The sequence below is a fragment of the Spermophilus citellus genome (genome assembly GCF_964194105.1).
Source record: "Spermophilus citellus genome assembly, chromosome: 13".
NCBI lineage: Eukaryota > Metazoa > Chordata > Mammalia > Rodentia > Sciuridae > Spermophilus > Spermophilus citellus.
In genome coordinates, this window is record NC_138193.1 from 78,595,439 (window position 1) to 78,618,881 (window position 23,443).

Genomic DNA, 23,443 nt, shown 5'->3' on the forward strand with positions numbered 1-23,443 from the left:
AGGACTACTGACGGGGGCAGGGGCTTGATTCATGGGGTTGAGCTGAATTTAGACAGTAGAAAGCTGCCTATCAGGATGGCCATACGCAGTGCCAAACCCAATGCCAGTGGGTGGTACCGTGTTCCTGGGGTTTGTGGCCCGAGGCAGCGAGCATCAGAGTGGTCATGTGCAGGGAAAGGTCAAGTGATATTGTGACCTACAGCTTCCACTAATTTATCCCCCAAATAGAAATGTTTTCCCTTTCTGAAAGAGGTAGAGGAATATGTCACCTGGGTGAGTCCCATGAACTTGCTGATGTTTTCTGATAGAAAGATCATGTCGCCATCTTGGGTCACCACAGCAATGAAGCCCTCCAAGGCTTTCAGGTACAAATTATCCATCTGCTGGTCAGCCTCAGCTTCAGACTCATTTTCTGAGCAAACTGGAAAAAGAGGGGACAGTTTACATGAATGTGGTATTACAACAGATATGATGGATATCTGCCGGGTTGGCTCAAGGACATTAGGGAGGCTCTTCTGGAAACACACACCTGCCAAGTGTCTGCCACATGCCTAAACAGCAGGCACTGGATGAGCACCACTATCCAGCACAGTCTGCCAGGAACTTGGAGACAGTGTGCTATAATGACAGGGTACCTGGAGCACCAGTAGTACTGGCCGTGGCAATAGCCATCAATACAACAGTAGTCAAAACAGTAGGAACAGAAATTTTAGCTGCTGATGTATATTGAGCAATTATTACATGTTAGGTACCGCACTAAGCATTCTAGAGAGTCTTCATGGTGAAGGATGAGGCGGGTACTATTCTGATCTCATTTTACACATGAGGTTTAGAAAGGTTAAGCCATTTGCCCAAGGTTGGGAAGCTAGCAAGTTGCAGAATCCAGAAGTCACATTCAACCTTTAAGGTTCTGGAGTCAAATCAGTTTCTATTACTAGATCAACCTCCTATTTTGAGCAAATAACAACCTCTGTGAACATCAGTTTCCTCATCAGCAAAATGGAGGCAATAATTTCCATCTCTTTGAATTTCTAAGAATGAAATAAATATGTAAAATGCCTGATATGATATCAATACTTGTGAATCTTTCTCCCATCGGCTTCTTCTGGAATACCATCACCACACTCGCATTGCTCCAAGTCTGCATAGGGAATATATATAGCACACAGAGATACAAAGCTAAATAAAAATTCAAGGGTGTCATAGCTGGGTCCCAAGGAGGAGTGTAGACAGTAAATGCTCTAGGGGTCAGAGAAGGAGGGGGTTGCTTCAGGGAGACAAGAGACAACTGTTCCAAAGAAGGGGATTTGAGGAGACTCATGAAAAAGAGAGGTTTGATTCTGTACAATGAAAAGAGAAGGGCTTTCTGAGCTAAACAGGGTTGGATGGACACAGCAAAACAGAGTAAGCTCCCTCCCAGAATGGAGAAGAGGCTCATCTAGCTGAAGAAGAGGGTCCGTGTCCCAGTCTCAGAGATTGGGCTGGTAAGATAAGTCTAGTGTCCTAGAGGGCCTCACTTTCCTGTCAAAGGAGTAGAGAAGAGGAAAATCAAAGCATTGCTTTGAGGAGATGAATGTGGCTATAGCATGCAGAATGGCTTGGAAAGAATGAATCCTACAGTATAAAACAATGAGGAAGCATATGCATTAGGTAGTTGCTGGGGGCAGCCTAGGAAATCATCTACCCTGTATCATCCACTTTGTGTACCCTGGCTTATCAAGGATACCTCTGCTCTCTGCAAAATGTAGACTGACTCAGCTCTTGCACCAGACCAGAACCCCTCTCAGACCTTAAGCCCCTTGTGGTTATCTGCAGACAGCAGACTTTGTTTCGGCTACCCTTCTCCTAGTTCATTATTTAATTCCAAACATATTGTATTTATTAAAATTTATATTCATCTAGTACAAGCAAAATCCAAATATGCCTCACTTGATTTATAGAACAAGAGGATTAGAGAGTAATTTGTCACGGGTAATAGTTAATACTCACTTAACTAATAGGAGTCTTTCAAATGGAGACTCTTTAAACGAGTGTGAAATGCAATTAGATTTACGAGCCACTTGGCAAGGAACACATCTCTCTTGTGCGGTGCTGACCTAGGGCCTTTCTGCAAGGCAATGGATTTAGTTAAATGTCTTTCCTCTTGCTCTGTAAGCTCTTAAACGTAAGCTTAAGAAGAACAGATCCAAACTAGGAGATATTCCTACCAAGGGACTACTGTGGTACCACGGAAGACCAGCTATCTTTCAGGACATGCGATCAAAGAACATATACCAGAGTTTTAGATGCTGCCATTTCTGCAGGAAAACAGAGTGGGGCCTGTACAAGACCAGATTGGCCTTCAGAGGCAAGAGTCGTGCTATATAAGGCATTATTCTGGTGGTCTTCCCTCTATTTGCCAGGTTGGTGGGACGCATTGGGGGGAATGCCATCAGTTCACACCCCAATGCAGGCAGCCAGCCCACAGAGGGAGGCCACATGAGAAAGGCCTTGCTCTATCCACATGCCTATACTTAGTCCCCGCTCAGCGTCTCTCTCGATATCTCTGTCCTTGGCCGGCTAACGAGTTGACTGGACCATTGAGGATGTACCCATGTTCCAAGAGTGAGGGATACAGCTGCTATTGGAGTTCCCCCAGGTCACATCCATGTTTAAATAGAGGCCTTAGGAGGGACGGTGACATAACTCAGTGCACACATCAGGACCACCTGGAGGGTTGGCTGAAACTAAGATTTCTGGGCCTGGGGCTGCTACATAATTTGTGAGGCCCAGTGCAAAGTAAAATATGGCACCTCGTGTTAAAAAATTAAGCCAGTCTCAAGGCCCTTCCAAGTGCACAGCCCTCTAAGACTGAACAGGTTGCACACCCTTGAGGCTGGCCCAGAGGGGCCCTACATCCAGGGCTCCAGATTCCGCAGGTCTCAGGTGGGTCTGGGAATGTGCTTCACTACCAAGTTCCAAGATAACAACATGCTGTTACCTCCAGGACCACATACTGAGGGCCATTACCCAAGTCAGTGCCAGGCCCTGCAAGTGACCCTGATGTGGGGAAAAGCAGCCAGTGTTGGCAGGGGCTGACTGATGTGGGGAATGAGTGAGGAGAGGTTTTTAACACACTGAGGTCACACCTGATAGATGGCCACCTTCTCCAGACTGCCAGAGGCCAGCCCTGTGGTTTTTGGCCTACAGAGAAGATATTTTCTCTTCAATTTCTTTGAACTCAGTGGTAATACTGACTTCAAAATCTGGAGTGATCCCAAGACAACTTATTTGGGCTAACTAGGCCCAGAGGAAATAGTTCTGCTTAAAATTTCCTGTTTTTAACAGTTCCACGGCAGCTAAGCTGGTCTCCATCGTGCCCAGTGCACTTGCTTCCAGGAGGTGGCGAAATTGGCTTCGGCAGTGGTCCCCTGGCCTTATGAGGGAAGGAGGGAGAGGGTGCTCTGGGGCCATGAAGGGAAACAGATCATCTTGGAACTGAAATCACAATGGCTGGAGGGCCAGGAAGCCAGCAGGCTGGCCCTGGGGGAACCTGGGGCAGCAGGGCTTGGGCAGGGCCTCTTCCTTCTGTGGAACTATTTGCTCTCATGGCACCTGCTCATCCTCCTGGGAGCTTCTGAGGGAACTGGGCTCCGTCACTCCCAGCCTGGAGCTGGGAAGCAGATCCTTGCCCAAGGGCCAGGAGGCTCCTGCACATGACTCCTCGGCCTTTGCCCATGAACATCAAGTCTTTCCTGATGCAACAAGAATATTCTAGTAAATGTCAGGCAGGAGGAAAGATGAGCTGTCTGCCCTGTGCTAGGCACAAAGTCATCCGTCTACAAGTGTCACTGTGCACTCAGTCCTGTCCTTGAGAGAATCAGGACTCCTCAGAGAGTAAGAGCAACACTGTCCCTCAAAGCCTCAGACAGCCAGCTGTAAAGTGACACAACAATGAAGAGTAAACCCTCAGTGCAGAATGAAGTAAGGAGCCCACAGCAGGGGCCAACTGGTTCTTTCAGTGGTCTTGGGTCCTAGGTCTCAGTGGCCTGCTTCCCAGGACCCTTTGGGAACAGTAGTGTAAAAGGCACTCTGCTGAGAGGGAGCATGCTCGGCCAGGGGAGCACAACAAGATTCTTTAATGCTAAAAATAGCCCCCGTAAACAGGCTTTGATGCCTCCCCACAGCCAGGATATGTGCAGGCTGAGGTTTCGGAGCACTTTTTCCGGAGCACTGCTCATTTCCTTCAGGCAGCCCCGCCCATGTGGGGAGGGACACCACGGGAGTCTGGCGTCTGGGGTGAGTGGGACAGGGTGGCAGAGCAGACACCACCTACCTTGGGCTCTGAGACTAGGCTGTCCCTGTGATGCTGCTGGTCAGGGTGCTGGCTACAATCTTACCCCCCCCGGGGGGGGGGGCACTTTACCTCTGGTTTTTCTCCTCTGGGAAATTCCAGGACTGCTTTAACGATTCCTAAACTGCTCTGGTACGGCCTTCCTGCTTCAGAAGTGCTTGGCACTTAGTTCCCATTGCAGGGTCTTTCCTTTCAAAGGTTTCACCTAAACTGGTTTCTCCCCTTCAATCCTCCCAGCACGTAGAGCCATCAGGGTCCCCAGCTTGTCCTGGGTGTGTGGATTGTAAATGCAGTGCCAATCAAGGCACAAGGAAATCACCTGCCAGATCCTCTGCCATTCCTTAGGCACTAACATGGGCAGGCTTGGGCTACTCATACCCTTTGACAAAAGGTGTGTGTCCCACCTTCTGTGAGCACCGGAAATCCACCACTGGAGATTCCTGTCTTTGTTCTTTACATATCTGCTTATCCTATCTTCCCTCTATGTATATAACCTTCTATAAGATATAGCACAGGGTTGGGTTCAGCAAATACCTATGGTCCGACCAGACTTCTTTGGTTTAAGTTAAAGGAATGATCTGAACAAGGTCAGTATTTCTAGAAGAGAATGTACATTAGCTGTTCTCTGCCATTAACATCCTCACATGAATCAGCTCATTGGCTTCCTTCCAAACAAGACAAAAAAAGGCCTTGATTTGGAGTGGGTGGGGCAGTAAAAAAGTAGGGGTGAAAGCCAGAGAAAACAAGTCTGAAAGTGGGGCATATGAGGGCACCAGAAGCTCTATCTGCCTCCATAGTTTTTCTCTATCCCACTTTTCCTGCATGGAAAGGTCATGGTTCCTTGGTTAAAATTACATGTCCCATATTTTAATGTCTTTCCCTTAGTGGTCGAGAGACTGGGAAATCATAATCTCCTGTTAAGCCAACATCTTCACTAAGCAAATGCAATGAATCAAAAATAAATCAGAGGGTTCCCTTTAGAAACCTGCTCAGCTGAAAATGAATTTGATATCACCATGTTTGAGTTTGGGGAAGCCCCAAATCAATTTTAGAGTGGAAACAGCCTATTTCATCTATTTACTGATGGTTTAATGCCCTCAGAATGTAGAAGTGACCTTCCTCAGTCCCAGTGTATAAGGCTCATCTTGAAAGAGGATTTAAGACAATTAAGTGGTATTTTCACCGATGTTCCTGTCAGAGTGTTCTGTCCTCAGCCCAGCGTGGAAGCGAATATCATAAAGCTATTGTTTCAGTTTGCTTCCTGTGATATGAATCTCAATCAGTGGCCCCGACCCACAGCCTGAATGTCTCAACGTTAAGGTTTCCTCTCCAACATTCCCACACACAACAGCCTACTGTGAAAATCAAAGGGAAGCATGTTACTAAGTAAAGAAGAAACTTTTCTAAAGCCAAACCTGGTATTTTTTAGCCTTTTGAACTCTGAGATATGTAACCAGCTATTTCCTACTATCAAGTGAGCCAAAATCAGTGCTTGCTCACCTCCGTGGAAATGCTCAAATAATGAACTCACAATTTGACTTGGAAAAGCGTGGCAACTTTGCATTTTTGACAGAAACTTCTGAAAAGTGGGTGTGAGGATAGGAAGGGTTTGCCCTGGGTTTTCTTTGACATCATTTCACCAGAAGCCGATTCTTATTACAAGTCAATGTACTCGCTCATCCATTTTTTTGTGTGTGTGTGTTTCTAAGCTATAGTTTATTCAGCAAGCTAGAGGATATGGCCTTTTATGTCATCTTGATGCCCTAGCAACGCTGCAGGTACGGAGCACTGTTCCCTTTGTACAGATGAGGAAACTAAGGCCCACCGACAGGAGTGTTCACAAGGCTGCGGAGAAAAAAGGCAGCCACGCAGAGATTCCAATTGCAGGAGCCCTGCATTCCCTTCTCACCAATTCCATATTTCTCTCCATTATGTGCCAAGTATTTTTAAAAAAACAAACTGTGATTTAAAAAGTAAAAGAGCCTGTCTCACATACAATTTCTGAAAACAGTTTCAACACTGGTCCAGAGAATGCCTGGCAGGAGCCTGGGAGAGGGCGTGGAGAAAAGAGGGAGCCGAGGAGCCACCTCGTCCTCCTCTGGCGGTGCTGGTTCTGTGAGGGTTTCTCCTTCAAGGACATCAGATGGCCAAAAGTAGAGACTTTTTATCCTTTTCTGTCATTTTCTTTCCTTGGGACAGAGAGGCCCAGAGCTGATATGCTGAGGGTTCTGGTCAATCTAGGGTTGAGTCCAGAGAGAAGGTAGGCAGTTTGTGTCCACCATGCTCAGCAGCTTCTGAGCTCAGACGTGTGATGTCCCACTGAAGTCACTCTGGTCCTGTCTCCATGGGTGAGTCTGGCAGGTAGGGGTTCACACTAGCACACACGCAAGCAGAGGGCCCAACCTCTAACCGGTGGCCCTAAGACAATCTCTGAACTACTGAGAAGGACAACTAGGCTTGCATGGGGGTAAGCACAGATGACAAATCCCTGCACCGTGAGCAAAGACAAGAACAACTCTATTAAGGTGTAAGGACCTCCTGAGCATCCACCACTCAGGGCCAGCCCTGATCAGCTCCTAAGTGTCCCCCTTTGACTGTGGTTCCCTCCTCCAGGCCCCTCAGCCCTTGTCCACATCTTAGCCTGACCAGGTTTGCAGAATCCTCCTGTGATCTCCTATCTGCCTTTCTCAAAAGGACCTGGATTCCAGGCAGAGACTTACCATGTGCTAAATGTGTGAATTTGAGCAACCTTAACTTTCCTGTTCCTCATTTCTCTGTGAAACAAGGAGAAACACCACAAATCCAAATGCATTCAGAGAGACATCCTAGGATTGATAAATGACCCCTCAGGGGCTCTCTGTTGGCAGAGGAAGGGGTGGTCAGGAAGAAAGCAGTGGCTAGCCCAGAAGAATTACCGTCTAAGAGCAGAATTTCAGGTACCATGGCAAGGAAGTAGGGGTGTGGGGAGGGGTCTCTATCTAGTCATTAAATCCTCCACTGCCTACTCTGTGTGTATAGTAGATGATTCCCACACTCCAGACACTGCCCTCAGCTTCCAGGAAGAAGAGCCTCTTTAAAAGAAAGAGGGATACAAGGTCTCACAATGGCTTCTCTGGGAGCCTTTCTTCTATCAGGCAATGCCAGCTTGGCCGGGCTTTGGCTCATTGTTCCTTCTTTCTGGAGCGTCTGTGACTGAGTCTGCTGTGGCCTTGCTTTGTTTGTAGAGATTGCCTCTCCCCTCAGCGCTGCCCCCCTGCACTACTGGCTCTTTTCCGAGACTGCGTAGTCAGTCCTGCGACATAGGCTTAGCCTCCAACACTTGGGCCCTCTGAACCGCGTTCTCTCCCCTGAAGGTCTTTCCCCCATATCCTTCCTGTGCTCAGGGCCCAGAATAGCACAGGCTGGTGTGGCCTCTTGGCTTCACACTGGATTCCCTCTGCTAAGGGCTTTTTTCCTGGAATAGCCACTTTGCAATGGGATGACAGAACCAGCCTGTCCCCAAGGTATCACACTCACTCAGGAAAACCGAAAATGAACCACAAAAGCCTCTGTCCTCCTGACTACCTCCTTCACACGAACCCCCTTGGACACTGCCCACCTGGAGCATCAGACCCTCTGTGGCACGCTGCCCAGAGTCCTTACAGAACGGACAGACTATACAAGATTGCCACATAGGATCTGGAACTGGAAAACTTCTCGGGCTGCCTCTCCCTGGTCAAGGACCAACAGGAAATGGTTTTTGAAGAATGTAACCCTCTGAGAAAAAAGAATGTTCTGTGAACCATGAGTTGCAGAGATACGAGGGAGGGTGAGAGTTTACGGGTTCTCTGGGGAGGATGACACATGAGGTGGCCATCAGCCAGAGGCTCCCCCATGGAAAAGATCACCGCTAGGCCGTCGTTCCAGTTAATTCTCACAGGCACCCTATGCAGTAACCATGTTTAACCCCATTTTACAGGTGAGGAAATCAAGGTTCAGAGAGGCCAAATGACCTACTTGGCTCAACTGGCTAGACAGAGGAAATAACTGAATGGGCATACCATCACGACTGTCCCAGAGAAGACAGCGGCAAAATGCTTCCTGCAGGCAGGTGCAACCTATCCGGGGAAGTCAATGAAGACACTCTTGGTTCTCCCAGGCCTCTTTCTTCTCCTCACCTCCAGGTACCATGTGTTTGCTTGATCCTGACCATGCCCTCCTCCCTAGCTGTATTCATCGTCTAGGTCATTGCTGGAGAGATGTTTGACATGAGGGAAAAGGACACCAATGCTGGGGGCGGGGTGTTTGTAGAGTAGGGTGTCTGAGAGGAAGGCTTTGCACCTCTGGCACCCTGGGGGCTCTTGGGTGTAGGAACACGCTGGTAAGGCTGCCCTCTGTGCCCTCCCGGGGACCTACCACCCTCACCTGAGGACAGGAGCTTGTGTGTTCGCAGGAAGCTGATGGCCAGGCGCATGATGGAGGCCTTGTCCAGGTGGGAGCTCACGCTGTGGGGCAGGGGCAGCTCATGGGCCAGTTCGTAGAAGACCTCCGTCTCCTTGCTGCGCCGGCACCTGGCAGCATCTCGGGACTTCTCCTTCCTCCTCTCTGAGCTGCTCCTAAATTGAGAGACAAGGAATTAGTCCTTAAAAGTTTACCATCACCTTATCACACCCCTGGTCAAGACATGGCTGGGGGACCCCACAGCACAGTGCAGCCAAACTCTCCCATGGAATCAACGTGGGCTCGTACTAGTGGCGGGCACCCTGCAGCCCGCTGCCTGCCTTATGTGGTTGGCTCTTTGCGTGTGGGTATTGGTGTCTCCCCAATGCCTCCCTCCTCCACCATACCCATGTGTCCAGGGCAGCACCTAATATGGGGAGGGTAACCACAAAGACCCACTGATGAAGAGAGCTAACTGGCAATGCCTTGGATCTGGTCCTGGGTTATCTGGGGACAGGGGTCCATGTGCAGAGATGGGAAAGAAAGGGCGAGGAAGCAATGGTCAGTGGCCCGGAGGTCAAAAGCTCTAGAGAACAAGATGAAAAACCATCTCAAGAGCCTCTTTCTGGATAAGATGCACTCAGGAAAAGTGAAGACTTATATCTCATTTTATATCCGAGAGTGATTTCCCCAGCAAAACTTGAAAATGCCATCTAGCCCAAGAGGAACTGGTATCTAGATGCGCATCAGCCAAAGAGCACACCTGTCAAGAGCTAAAAAAAGAACTGTATACAACCAGAGATATGAAAAATTGTGCTCTATATGTGTAGTAAGAATTGTAATGCATTCTGCTGTCATATATGAAAAGAAAAAAAGAATAGGTGCAAATACATTTTCTCTCCAGACTCTGCCAGCCTAGATCAAGAGTTTCTAGTGCTCATTATCCTCTTTGCTGCAGCACGGAGGAAGGAAAGATGACAGATACCAAAGCCTACCTCTTTTGGGAAGTACTAAAGAAACCCTTGGTCTTCGAGTTTGAGCACGGGCAAGTTTTAAAGCTAGAATGTCTGGGCTGGCATTCTAACTTCTCGGCTTGCTACCCTGGCGAGCTTAAGTTACCTGAACAGTTAGTTTATCTTTATTTTCCTCATCTGTAAAATGGTAATAACTGCACCCACCCCACAGAGTTATTGAAGGACTAAATGTGATTATTTATGTAAAATATTTAGCATCAGGCCTATCCCAACTGTAAGCAACCACTGTTAAAAATAAAATATCTGTTGATGAAAAGATTAATAGGTGTATAAAATTCCAAAATGGCATAGGACAATCCTATTTTCATAGAAATGTATATGTTATACATTGTATTTCCTATATATCATATAAAAATGTGCAGAAATACGATAAAATTATAACTTATAGTGATCACTGACTTTTAGGTATTATCTGAAATAGTGCCATGCAGGTGTCTCTAATTCAAACAGTATTATTATACCTGATTTACAGATGAGAAAAGGGACCAACAAAGGCTAAATTATTCGCTTGTGGCTGCTAGCAGGTAAATGGGGAAGTGGGACTTTGCACGGAGCAGATGGGCCCCAGATTCCAGTCACTTGGCCATCAGTGACTTCCCTGTCTCTTTTTCTTCAATACTATTAACAGTTACAGGGTAGTGGACATTTTCCTCCCCCAGGGTTTAATATATATTTTCTTATGTTTCTACAAATAGCCTACATTGCTTGTATAACAAAGAAGTTTCTTTTTCAATTTTTTAAAAAAGTGTTCAATGCAAGCTCATGCCTCTTGAGGCCCCCGTCCAACCATCTCCATCTCACTCGCTCAGCTGCCTTCTGAGATTTCCCAAATGAGGGCTGCTTCTCTTTTGTTTGGTTTTGCACAGCCTGTTATCTGGACACAGAATTCATATTGGGGGGATTCACAGATTGTTGACACATCTCTCAAACCCCTCAAGATTTGGGGCAGAAGCATTGTTTTGACTTTACGACAAATTTCATTTACAAAGACAGAACATCCAGCTCCCTGGATGGATTAAGCAACACACACTCACACTGCAGGAAGAATTGTCCAACAGCTGCTGATGGTCAGGATGATCCTTCAGAAAATTGTGAAATTTTTTTCTTGTCCTCCCTTTTCTGTTTTGGTTTGTTTGTTTTTATCTAACCCTTGCTCCCTCCTTTCTCCCTGGCTTTCAGCTCTCAAGACTCTTGCCCTTCACCCCATTCTACTACCTTCTCAGAACCCACCTTAGGGCAGTTTTGCTTTTGTGACCAGACTTGAAGGACAGTTTGCATGTTAGTCCCTTGCATGTGCATTTTAATCCTGACCTTTGATGGGGAACAATTAAAGGTTTGCAGGAACTGTGGCACAGGAAAGGCAGGTGGAAAGGGGGCGGGATATTAACATTGTATGCATCATGCCGCTGTGTCAGGAGAGCCAGGTAAAAGGTTTTGAATTCCACTCTCTCATACTGACCCTCATATCCTGACAAAAGCATCATCAACACACATCCCACTCACCAGGGGCATCTGGAGAAGCCATCCCCAGATGAAGAGATTCCAGCACAGACTGCCACGTGAACAGCAGCATCTGTAAGCACACGGCTTCCCTTTGATGATGGCCACTGCCCCTTCCTCAGAGAAGTGCACGCAAGGCAAAGGAAGAGCCCGAGAGGGAAGAGGCACCCTGAAGGCAACGTTCTGACAGTGGTGTTCAAGATCTGAGTCCTGCCATACTCCTTCAACCACACAAACATTTACTGATACCTATGTATATGGCTGCTGCTGCACCAAGAGACCTAAATGTATGACCTCTTTATAATCTTCTTACCAACACAACTTGGAATGTCTTGTTTACATAACTTATAGATGCAGAAATGGAGACTCAGCCATATCATGTCATTTCCCCAACGTCACAAAGTTAATGCCACCATGAGTCCTTGTTTACAGTCAGTGAGCGGACACAGAGCAGTTTTGAGATCTAGGTACTCCCTGTCTCTCCATCCTTGCAACCCCTGAGGGGAGGGCAAGACAGACATTGCCAGTGCCCCCATTTCAGCTATTTGGAAACTGAGACCTAAAGTAGGTTAAGTAACTGCCTGGGCAATCAACTAACTAGTGGCAGAGTCAGAGTCAGAAATCTGGTCTCCCTAGGCCTGTGCTTTTTACACTGCTTAACTGGAGGAGATAGTGGCTTTAGCAAGAAATAAAGAAACAAAAACATCTTAACATGCAGAAAAAGAAGACTGAGAACCTTACTTAGATTCTTGGTCTAAAAGTTATGTACTTTGTTTTAGCTACCTTGCTTTTACAGTTGCACCCTTGGACTAGTGTGACTTTAATTAGATTATCTCATTAACCTTAACACAGTCCAGAGATATCTGTCTAATGTTGACTCTTGGAAGAACAGACAGAAATCTGTAATACTGCAATATTTAATTAGCAACAATAAAGAATAAGAATAATTAACACTAAAGCAAATGTAAGACCTCCCCAAGCCCAGCTGGTACATACACACTTGGCTTCCCGCTACCAGTCACCATGGGTGGGGAGCTGGAAGCCAGGTGAGGAGGTATTTTCATACACTGCTCATGACACTATCTAACTATCTGATTTTGGACAATAAAATATATTCTCTGGGCTCTGATAATCTCATCTATAAAATGGGAAGAATTCCAGGTCTTGTTTGTCAGGATCAAATGGGATGAGTGTGGGAGCAATAGAAAGCTCTACAACAATGGAAAACCATCATGGCAGATAATAATGACCCATTATCTAGCTAATCAGAGCATTAGTCACATTCAGACTTTGGCCACAGTGCCTGTTCTTCATCACCAGATAAGCCATCTTGGGGAGAAGGGCCATGTCAGGCAGGTTGATCCTGACCTATCTTTGTGTCATGTTGCTGAATCTTCTTAGGTCAGTGAGGTGTTTCATTTCCTAAAATACTCGCCCTTTCTTTTCTCTTCCCAGATGGGTCCCAGAGTGAACTGAAATAGATCAGATTTCTTCTCTATTAGAATTTGTTGGTTTCTCTTTTAAAAGATATTTTATCCTAAATTTTATAAATCATCAGAAAAGGCTCAGAAATTTCTTACTCCAAATTGTTTTTATTTATTTTTTTTCTCCTAAGTTCCTCCTCCTATCATTCTCAGTGGCTCTCTTGCTTCCACAGGGAGATCTTACACAATATTTGGCATATGGAGCACATGACCTAAATCTGGTCCTGGTTTACTGTGCCCTTATGCACACACAGAAGTGTTTATGAGAACCTAGTGAGTAAGATATACAACTCCTTGTTCTCCAAGAATATGCTGGCCCAAAGGGAACCAACAACCTGAAATATCTCATGAACCACAGAAATGGGCACAGCCACACACACTCTAGAGCGTTTCGGAACAAATCTGGGCAGGATACTCAGGGGGACTAGATTTTGGCTGGACCTAGAAGGCTCAATAACAATGCCTTCATAATGTTTTAGGGATTCAAAAAGTACTATTTTGCACGTGTGTATTTCATTTGATTTTCAGAACGGCCCTAAGAGACAGGAGCTCTGGTCCCCATTTGATAGATAAGAATGTAAAGATTCAGAAAGATAAAATGATTTGCTAAAAGATGTCTCATACTTAGTTGTTCTGCAACCAAGTGCTGTGTTTGTTAGATACTTTCCTGTAGATAGGATGCTAGTTTATACTAAAAGAAGAAGAGGAGGGCTAAAATTTGGAAACAATCCAGTGATGAGGCAGTGAGTGGGGCAGCTCTGCCTCGAAGTGAGCACCCATTCGCCTAAGAAAAGACCTAGAACCCCAGGAACAAGGTTAAGAACCAACATGGGAGGTCAAACACGGGGTGAGGAAGAAAGGGAATTGGTGCTGAAGGACTTATCAGAGGCAGCCCGGTTGGTGCAGGGCTGGTATGTGGTGGGTGTAATCAGATGTGACTCCACAGTGCTCCATAAAAACAACCCTGTTGCAGTATCTAATCACACCACAGTTGGGGAACAAGCAGTTTCTGATTTGGGGTGTGGCTTTTTTTTTGGGCCTTAAGGTTTTTATGCATAATTTTATGCTGACTCTCCCCAAGTTGGAAACCCACATGATTCTGAAATATTTGATCCTGACGCAAGGAAGCAACCACTTTAGGACCCGTCAGTCAAAAAAGATGAAACAAAACTGACTGTCCAACAACATCAGTAGGCAGAGCAGTCCCTCAGTGTCAGAGGAGGACCCTGCTTCCGTGGACACCAAAATCCAAAGATGCTCAAGCCCTATGTATTAAATAGTGTTGCACTTACACAGAACCTACAGATGCCCTTCCGTGCACTTTAAATCATCTCTAGATTGCTGAGAACGTCAATACAATGTGAGTGCTTTGTGAATGTTATATTGTGTTGCTTAGGGAATAACAATAAGAAAAAGAGTCTGCACCCTATTTACTACAGACACAATTTTCTCCCAAATATTTTCAATCTGTGGTTGGTTGAATCAGAGAATGTAGAACCTGAGAATATGAAGAGCCCATTATATATGCTAATACTCAGGAGAAACATCTTTGCCCAGAGTTCATGCAACTTTGCCCAGAGTTTGCCCAGAATTCAAGCCACACTTTTGCTCCATGTGTGGCTTGTAGATTCTTCTTGAGCCACTAATTGACAATAATCTGCTCTTGGTCAAGATGGTCCTGGCTTCCAGCCTCCAGGTGAACACAGCCTGGAGAGGTCCCCGATGTCACTAGCTATACCAGAGAGTCTGGTACTTAACTAGCTGTAGACTCCTGACCTTAGAGTGATTAGAACTCACACGCTTAATGACCGTGGCTATCAGGGTATCAAAACAATATGCCCATTGCCCCATAAGGTTAAATGACTTAGAAGCAGAATGGATTTCAGCAGGTCAGTGAGACAGACTGAAGTAATTAAGCTAGCTTGGATCGGTCTTGTGGGTGGTGGTGAAGTTCTAAGCCTGAGCCCACTAACAGAGGACTGTGAACAGAGGAAGCAAAGATCAAATGCAATTGGGAGGCACCTAGTGGCCCTTCGATGAGACTGTGTGGGTGCAACACCAGGGCTGCCTGACGGGAGAAACACCCAGCTTCTGGTGGCCCCCGTCCTTGGCAGTCAACTGCTTCACAGATTAAATTACAGCAGAGCCAAGGCCATGGTTCTCAATCATGGCTGCTCACTGGAATCAGCCGAGGAGCCTTAAAAAGACTGATGCCCAATATTTCTCATTTGATAGTTCTAGGGTGCAAGCTGAGTGTCAGGAATTTAACGCAGGTTGTTGCTGGTGGTGGTTTGTTTTGGTAGAATTTGGAGGAAAGTATCTTTGGAGATGTAAACAGCGATATTATGTGTTTTCTCAAAGATGTAGGAGGAAAGAAAACTGACATTTATGGAGCACTGGAGCAAGAGGCCCTTCCTAGACAATTCCATTTGATCCTTGCTTAAATTATGCAGTATTATTGGTCTCAGTCTGACAGAACAGTAGTTCTCAATTCTAGCTCGCAGCAGAATCACCTGGAGGGTTTACTAACATAAATTTCGGACCTAATATCACACATTTATAGGGCACTGAAACCCAGGTCTACTTCTAGAACCTAACCACACCCTTTCCCTCTGCCATGCCCTGTGTTCACCTTCACCATGTCCAGACCAACAGGAATTGACTTAGCAGTTGGTGGGACCATCACTACCAATTTCGACAACTACAGAAAGAGGGAGATAAAAATAATGATACAGAGATTTGAAATAGATGTCACATAAAAGGTGGCTACTCTTTCAAATGGCCACTCCAGGAAAGGGCTCTAACTTTATTCTGGTGAGGTGACCACGGCTCCAAATATTTTGGGAGGTCTTTTTACTGTTAATGTCAGAGCCACATGAGAAATCACACAGATTTGTAGATTGTTATTTTAAACTCCAAACAATCTTTTCTGGTTTACCCACCCCTTAGTCACTAGACTACGCTGAGGATGTATCTTGGTTATTGTTAAGGATAAAATGTGCCCTCCGGTGATAGGATTTTGCCACAATTGAAGGTATTCAGAATAGTCTTAGCTCTGAGAGCAATTACAAAGGATGGAGAAATGTTTTAGATGGGGGTGTTGTTTCAGGGGCCAACTTTCTGCAAACATTCTGGTGTTTGTCCAAAGGCAGCAGCAATTAGGGAGGGTCCTCCACTATGTAGGGGAGGGAAAGTATCCCTGTTACAGCAGTCACAACAGCAGATATCACAAGAGAAAATTCAGGAGGAATGGGGCAGATCAGACAGACATGGATGAGGGGAGAAAAAGCATCAATATGCTTAAATATATAAGCTTTTGTGATGGCCCTGGTCTCTGTCCTGAAAGTGAAGACTAATATAATACAGGCCAGTACCCCAAACGTCCTTCAAGAGGGAAGAAAGAAGAGAGAAGTCAAGAAGGCTGAAGTGGCTCAAGTGGGGGCAGGGGCTTTCACCTGCCCCTTCCCTGAAGGAGAAGCTCTGGGACGTGTCTCATACCCTGACCTCCCAAGTGCCCCTACTCAGGGCCGAGCCCCCAGCTGCCTGACATACTCTGAGGGTCACAGTCCCTGGAGCAGTGGCCTGGACTGCATTTACAGCTGACAGTAATGTCTGGGTCTCCCCCGACTTGGCTCTCTAATGGTCAATTCTGCTTGGGGCTGACTGCTGATGCTTATCTGCTGGCCTCTTCTGTTCCAGGCAGCCTTGGAAAAGAGCTCAGCAGATTCAATTACCAAGCAGCCCATCTGGGGCTGCAGATACCCAGCTCCTTACATCATCTGAGGACATGTGGAGTCCCTAGCTCTGCTGGGAAAATTGCATAGACAGAAGAAACCATGACAAACTGTGCCTATGCTCAGTTCCATCAAGCCCAAGCCCTAAGGAGTGCTCTGCTTTGAATGTTTGTGTTCCCCTGCCAAATTCATATGTTGAAACCCTTACTCCCAATGCAATGGTAATTGAAATGTGATTAGGGCATGAGGGTGGAATCTCATGAATGGGAACATGACCCTCATAAAAGAGGCCCAAGAAAGATCTCTTATCCCTTCCACCATGTGGAGGAGACACAGAAGGTGCCAGAAGGTGCCATTCTGTGTACCAAGAAGCGGGTCTTCTTCATAAGACACTGAATAAGCTGCTGCCTTGATTCTGGACTGCTCAGCCTCTTAAAATGTGAAAAGTAAACCTGTATTATTTCTAAGTCCTCAGTTGATGGCATTTTCGAGCTGTCTGAACAGAGTAAGATAGTAGGGCACTTTTTATTTAACCTATTAGTGAATAATACACTTTGCATTTGTAACACACATTACAGTTTGTAAAGTACTTTATAAATAAATCTCTAAATAAGTAAAATCTCCCACAGTAGTACAGAAGAAGCAGTCGTCATTATTCCCATTTTAGAGAGAAGGAAAGCTGAGACTTAGAAAGGTAATGAGAATACATGGAAGTGGGATAAAACTCCTAAGATCTGAATTTTTCAAGGACATGTGGTCAGAAAACTCACTGTCAACTTGGGCTTGACATTCAATTGGAAAATGACCTGTATTATGTCACTCATAACCCAGCTTTTCCTAATAGATCTTTTCTTAAAAAAAAAAAAAAACATTTTGATGGGGATACAGGTGATGCATATTTGGTGTAGGCAACTTTGAAAATACAGAAAGGTATAAAGAAAAGAGATTTCACTGTATTTATACTTTGTTTACTTAACATCATGTCATACTATTAAAATTTCTTTCAAAATGTTGATAACCTCCAGCAATATCATACTGTAATGGATCATAATGCATTTTACTATTCCCTTACCATTTTTTCAACTGTGGTTTCTGTTTTTAGCTGTTATAAATAACACTATACTGACTACCTTTGCACCAGGTATTGCTTTCTAATTTATTTATCATAAGAACTGACACGTGTGTGACTTCCTGCAGCTCCCCACCGCTGCCTCACGCTGACCACCTGTGAAAGACAAGTGGATGGATCTGGCAACCTCAGCATCCTGAGAACCGTGGCCACCATTACTGAATGCAGATCCCAGAAGAGGAGCTGCAGAGGGAAGGAAAGCAGAATGTGCACACTCTTCCTTGGGCCTTGGCTCTGCTGTTCTCTCCCTAGGCACCTTCTCCTCAGGCTTCCTTTTTCCTTGTACTCAAGTTAAAACATCTGTAGAGAAATGACCAGCTGTACTGAAATTAGAGGTTTCCAGGGACACTAATCCAGTCCTGAGAAGATGGCCACCTGAGGGTTAGCAGGACCTCCTCTTCCTTCCCTCTTCCACACCCATCCCATACCCTGTGTGGTTACTTCTAGAGAAGGCTTGGTGGCATCTTCCCCCCATAAAAGGAACAGAAAGCAAACAGTGGCAAGAGGCATTTCCCTCTGTGGCCTGTGATGTCCACTACTGCCCAACTCTCCCCACCACACAGACTCCAGCTAAGGGATTAATGAACCTCAGCAAGTTGAGATGCTGCTGCTGCTGTTACATCCAGCAGCGACCAGAGGCAATCCTTCCCTCTTATTAAAGAACTCTCAGCCGACTGCCTCTGGTTTAATCCTGAAATGGTCCTGTGAGGTAGATATGCCATCCCTAGTGACACACCAGGAAAAACCCCCCAAGGATGTCTGTCAGCCCATGCCCAGGACTGAGCCAGTGACAGAGCCAGCTCTCACACCTGTATCGTTTGATGCTAAATCCCACACTCTCATTTGTAATTAGGCAACCTTCCCCTAAATGGCAATAAGTAGTTCCTTCTTGAAGGACGGGAGGACCTTGCTGACCTTGGCACGTGGGGGTGAAGCACTCTAAGGACACTTAACCTTACGAAACTGTGGAAATAAACCTTCTTGACCTGGGAAGCAGCAAAAGGGAAAAGCTCTTGTCCCAGGTCAGAACTTCAAAGGCGAAGCAGCCCTGGGAGGGATAGTTTTCCTTTGCTTGAAGATATCTGGGAAGAAAAGAGGAGACACTTGTTTGCTAGAAGTGCTTAGATGCCACAGGTAAGCAGTTCCTTCCCACTGGACCATTCCTAGGGCCACCTCTCTGGGCCTGAAGGTATTCTCCATGCCCAAGTGGTTACTAGATCAGATCCGGGGGTTTTCCTTAGGGTTTCTGCTCACCAGCAGCCTTCTTTCTTTGAATTCCACAAGCAACCAACAGAACAATCTGTGGTTTGGCTCAAACCATCCTGCATGTGTTCCTACAACACTGCCTTCAACTAGGAAAACTGAGCAGCAGTAGGATTAAAAAAAAAAAAAAAGTTTCCAACACGTGAAACAGATTCTGCAGCATGGCACTCTGAGCAGTGCAGTGGGGACCAGGTGACCACCCCCATAGCACCTGAGACTTGACTCTGCTGCAACCCGCTCCACAGGCTCCCTGGAACACTCCCCTCTTCATCTCTTTGGCCTAAGGCTGCTTCTCTCTCACCTTATCCCACAAGACCATTTTCTCCAGGAAAGCCTCACCTGCCTTCTCTGGGGGAAATCTCGCTTCAGAGATTCCATCCTGCACAGTCAGTTTGTGTTGCTCTCCCTTTATTTCAACCCCAAGTAGACCACACATTTTCTGGGAAAGGACCCCACCCTCTGTTCTTTTGGTGTCTTCTAAAGCACAAGCGGAGACCTTGGAGAAAAGCCACTTCAATGATTTCTGTTCTGCAAATTCCTCAAATTCATTCACTATTCTAGATCCTTCCTAAGACTTCTAATCTACACATAATTAAAATAAGAGTTTTCCATCTGGGAAGTCTTTGGCACAGAGACGCTCAAAGATAAGTGTGTGTGTGTGTGTGTGTGTGTGTGTGTGTGTGTACAAGTGTATGTTTTGTTAACTCTGAATAAAAGCTGGGATCTGAGCTAAAGCTGGTGACGGTTGCCTGTGGAGTCACATAGGCCAGCACTTCTCAACTTAACTGTGCACACAAATCACCTGGGATCTTGTTCCAATCAGTTTCTGATTAGGAGGCCTGGGCTGCAGCCTGGGGTTCTGCATTTCTAGCAACTTCCCAGATGCTGCTGCTGCTCTGTCGCCTCACACTCTGAGAGGAAAGAAACCCATGAGATATTGGGACTAAAGACAGCATGGAGATGTCATGTGGCAATGTTAGTGCTGCCCTGATGCCATCCTTATCCAGAGGCACCTAATGTCTAAGTCAGGTCTTCTCTTCTGCCAGGAAGAGTTTTATTCTTTCTGCACCTTTCTTTGTTTGATATCTCTTTCCTCCTTTGTGTCTTTCCTATCTCTATTATCTCATCCCTTCCTATTTCTTGAAAACCCATCTCTCAGGCTCAGCTCATGCCCTACCCCCACCCCCAGCATCCTTTCCTCCACCCCACACCAGCATCCCAGCTCCCTTCTTCCAGGCACTTCCTGCCCACATTACTCACCCACCCTTATTAAAGGCTGCCCTGTCTTGTTGGCTTTTCTGTGCAAACGTCCTGCTGCTGGATGGACTGTAGGGGCATAGACGTGGATCATCTACTTTCGTCGGCCCTTTACAGGGCCTTGGTTCTGGGCAGACAAACTGGGCAAATATCTGCTAATTGATCTTAAGGACAATTCAAGTGGTCTTTTACTCTCCTTTTCACCTCAGGGAGGAAAGAAAAAGTACCCCAGCTGCCTTGGCCCACAGCCCCAACCCAGGCCCCACGCCACGCCACTCCCAGGGCTGCAGCTGGGCCAGCATAGGTTTGAATTCACTCTCTGCAGCTCTTCGTCCCCTCAGGGAAGAGTTAAAGTGTTGGGAAGGCAGCTTCCCACTTGGAAATCTCCATTTCCTCCTGCAGTGTGAACAAGAGGACTCTATGGACAGAGGCTGAACGAGCCAACTGCACAGGGAGTGAACTTGCTCTGAATGGGGCTGTTCTGAAGCCGGCCAAGTCAAGTCATTAAGATGCCAGCCCTGAGGTGCAGCCCCCAGCATCACCTCCAGATAGCCATATCCTCAAGTCCGCCCAGCAGGGCATGAATGGTGAGCACAGAGCCAATGAAAGCAAGCTCTTTCATGAGCAGGGGCTAGAGGAACTCCTCTCCTTCTAGGGTGGGGGTGGGGTGCTGCAGAGGCGCAAAAGTAAAAGTCATTCCTTCCTCCCCTCCCACCCCATCCTCACCATACCAAACTAAAATTAACCCTCTGATTTACACGAAATTGCCAAAAACCCATTGCTCCTCAAAAGGCAACTAAGAAGGGGCGGGGGAGGTAATAATAACATTAGAGAAAATATGTGCAATGCCAAAAATAACCACTGTGTCATGAGAAAACAGAACTGAGCTGCCTCAGGGGCCAGCACTGGGTATATTCAGGAAGGAGGGGGCAGAAATTCCCCTGGCAAGGTCGTCAGACATTCTGGGTGGAAAAAAAAAAAAAAGGCTATAACTGGAATGGACAACTGTCAGGTAGAACTCTTTTCAAGTCCAGAATATAATTTCAAGGCCAGTTCTCCTCTTGATTTCAGACACTTTAATTTCAAAGAAAATAACATTTGCTTGGCCTTTAAACAGGACTGATACTTGATCATATATGCTAATGGTGAGATATCCTAGAATCTGTCCTACTAATCCCAATTTGATGCCAGAACTTCTGGTGCCTAGTATTTGAAGTATTTCAAAACTGCAAGAGAAGAAGGGGGGAAATCCCACAGGATCTCTCACTCCTATCAGCATCCCATAACCCCATCTCCCTGCCCTATTAAAAAAATTTTAAAAATAACAAGAAAGCAAGAAAAAATGAAAGCAGAAAGGAAACAGCTGGTAGAGAATCTATCCTGGATGTCCTTTATAAACAACTCTGATTGGAGGCTGGTTTACATGGTGACTTGTCCAGAGTTGTGGGGTCTGATTCATGGTCACAGTGCAATGACTTGCTTTCTCCCAATTCTGACCTCTCTTACTCTGGCAAGATGGCCATGCACACTGATGAAGCCTCACTCCATCCTTCTGCAAAGAGGTCATCAAAAGCCACGGGGAACGCTAAAAGTCTTCCCTAAATTTCTATCACACTCACAAACGGTAGCACTGAGCAATTTGGGAAATAGGTTTGTACTTTCCCCCAGCCGTACCTTAGCTCCTTCCTCCACTCATTCAAGAAATCTGATTCCCTCTCCATGTGCAGGGGCTGCTGCAAACAGTAGATTGGCATGTGGGACATTCCTGACCTCAGGGAGCTTGCAGAGAAGTAAAGTTCTGGAGGACTGGCCTAATAGCCAGTCAACACCAGAGGAGTTGGAGAAGAGCAAGTCTGTGAGGCTGGAAAAGACAGGCAGAGCTCTGTGCCCCAGGGGACTTGAAGGAGGAGCAGGATGTGGGGAGGCAACCAGGAGGGAGGACAAGGACAAAGATATTGCTGGGGGAATGACAGGCAGCAGCAGTCAGAAGCCAGGCTAGAGGGGGGGGGGGGACGACGACGACGACAAGACAGTAGGCGTGGGGAGAATGCTTTCATTACGCAAACTGTGCTGAGAATCTACAAGGTGCCAAGGACAGAGGAGGCTAATTAGTGGCCGAGGTGCCAGTGGTAGGCAGTGCTGGAACCAGGCTCTACCCGGGTTCTGCTGGCCATGCTCTGGCCACACTGGACAACAAGTATGAGAACCTCTCTTTATTTGGCACCAAAGCCAGGGAAAATGAATCCCTTTGTTAGAAGCTCTAAATATGGCAGCAACCCTTGGGCTGCCACAGGCTGGAGCCCGGCTAGGTCCACAGAGACCTCTGCAAGACATTCCTGCTGAGCGGCAAATCACAATGTTACCCTTGGGATGGAAAACAAACTTTATCCAGGGCACACGCCTCCTCAAACTCCATGGGGTTTTATTTATTTCCACAGATGTTAGCCCCTCTCTTCCAGCTATTTCCCCTTGCCCCTCACCTCCTTCACCACTGATCAAGAAAGATGTCATTCCAGCCAGGCCTCAGGGAGAGGAACAGCTCACTAGCCCACTGCCCTCTCCCCAAGCCATTTCCAGCGTGACATTCCCACATTGAAATCCTTTAGCCCTTTGCTATTCCTTATCTTTAGGGTCTCCCCAGAAGGCACAGGCAAAATGGCAAGTTTACATACCATAGTACCTTGCCCTGAGAGCAATGGTGTCTCCAAACTGGTATGGCCAGCTAAAGTGAAGACTAGACTACTACGGTCCCCTACCAGCAAATCATATTGCAGAGTTCTAAAGTCTTGCTGATTCCAAGTAGAAAGTGGATTAATAATGAGGAGTAATGGTGACTGCATCTATCAAAGGTTACCTAGCAGCCTATGACTCCTATCCCCAGGGAATATATCCTGAGGACGTTTGCATGTAGAAGTAGCTGCCTGTGCCTGCTGACCACATCACAGTGTGCTCAGTGAGCCAGCTGCCAGTCAGCTCCCACTGACATAGGTGAACAAGTCCAGACAGGGTGGCCCCCTTCTCCAAGAGGCCAGGGAAGTTTCTGCCTTGGATCCCACCTCCTTGACATAAGAGAACAATCTATTGCCCAATCCCACCCATCGCCCAGGGCCTTTCCTTCACACATGTAGGAGCTGTTCTTAGAATTAGGTTTCTGGCAGGGAAGATAGCAGGATTTGGCCAGGGTTCCAGACCTTTGGCGATGTAATATGGAAGTGAGAAAACAGGACAAGCCACCTCCTTGCACCCCCCCCCCACTCCCACAAAAGCTACTGAATACAAAAATATTAAGT

General features: G+C 46.5%; 1 protein-coding gene across 1 annotated transcript in view; it reads right to left on the minus strand.

Moving 5' to 3' along the window:
* Positions 1 to 23,443, minus strand: part of EPAS1 (endothelial PAS domain protein 1) — an 83,219-nt gene that overhangs the window by 29,877 nt on the left and 29,899 nt on the right. Inside the window, exons 2-3 of the mRNA XM_081264066.1 lie at positions 8,738 to 8,928; positions 270 to 421 (exon numbers count right to left, since the gene is read on the minus strand). Of these exons, the coding sequence (XP_081120192.1) occupies positions 270 to 421; positions 8,738 to 8,928 (343 nt within the window). The remainder of the gene's footprint in view (positions 1 to 269; positions 422 to 8,737; positions 8,929 to 23,443) is intronic.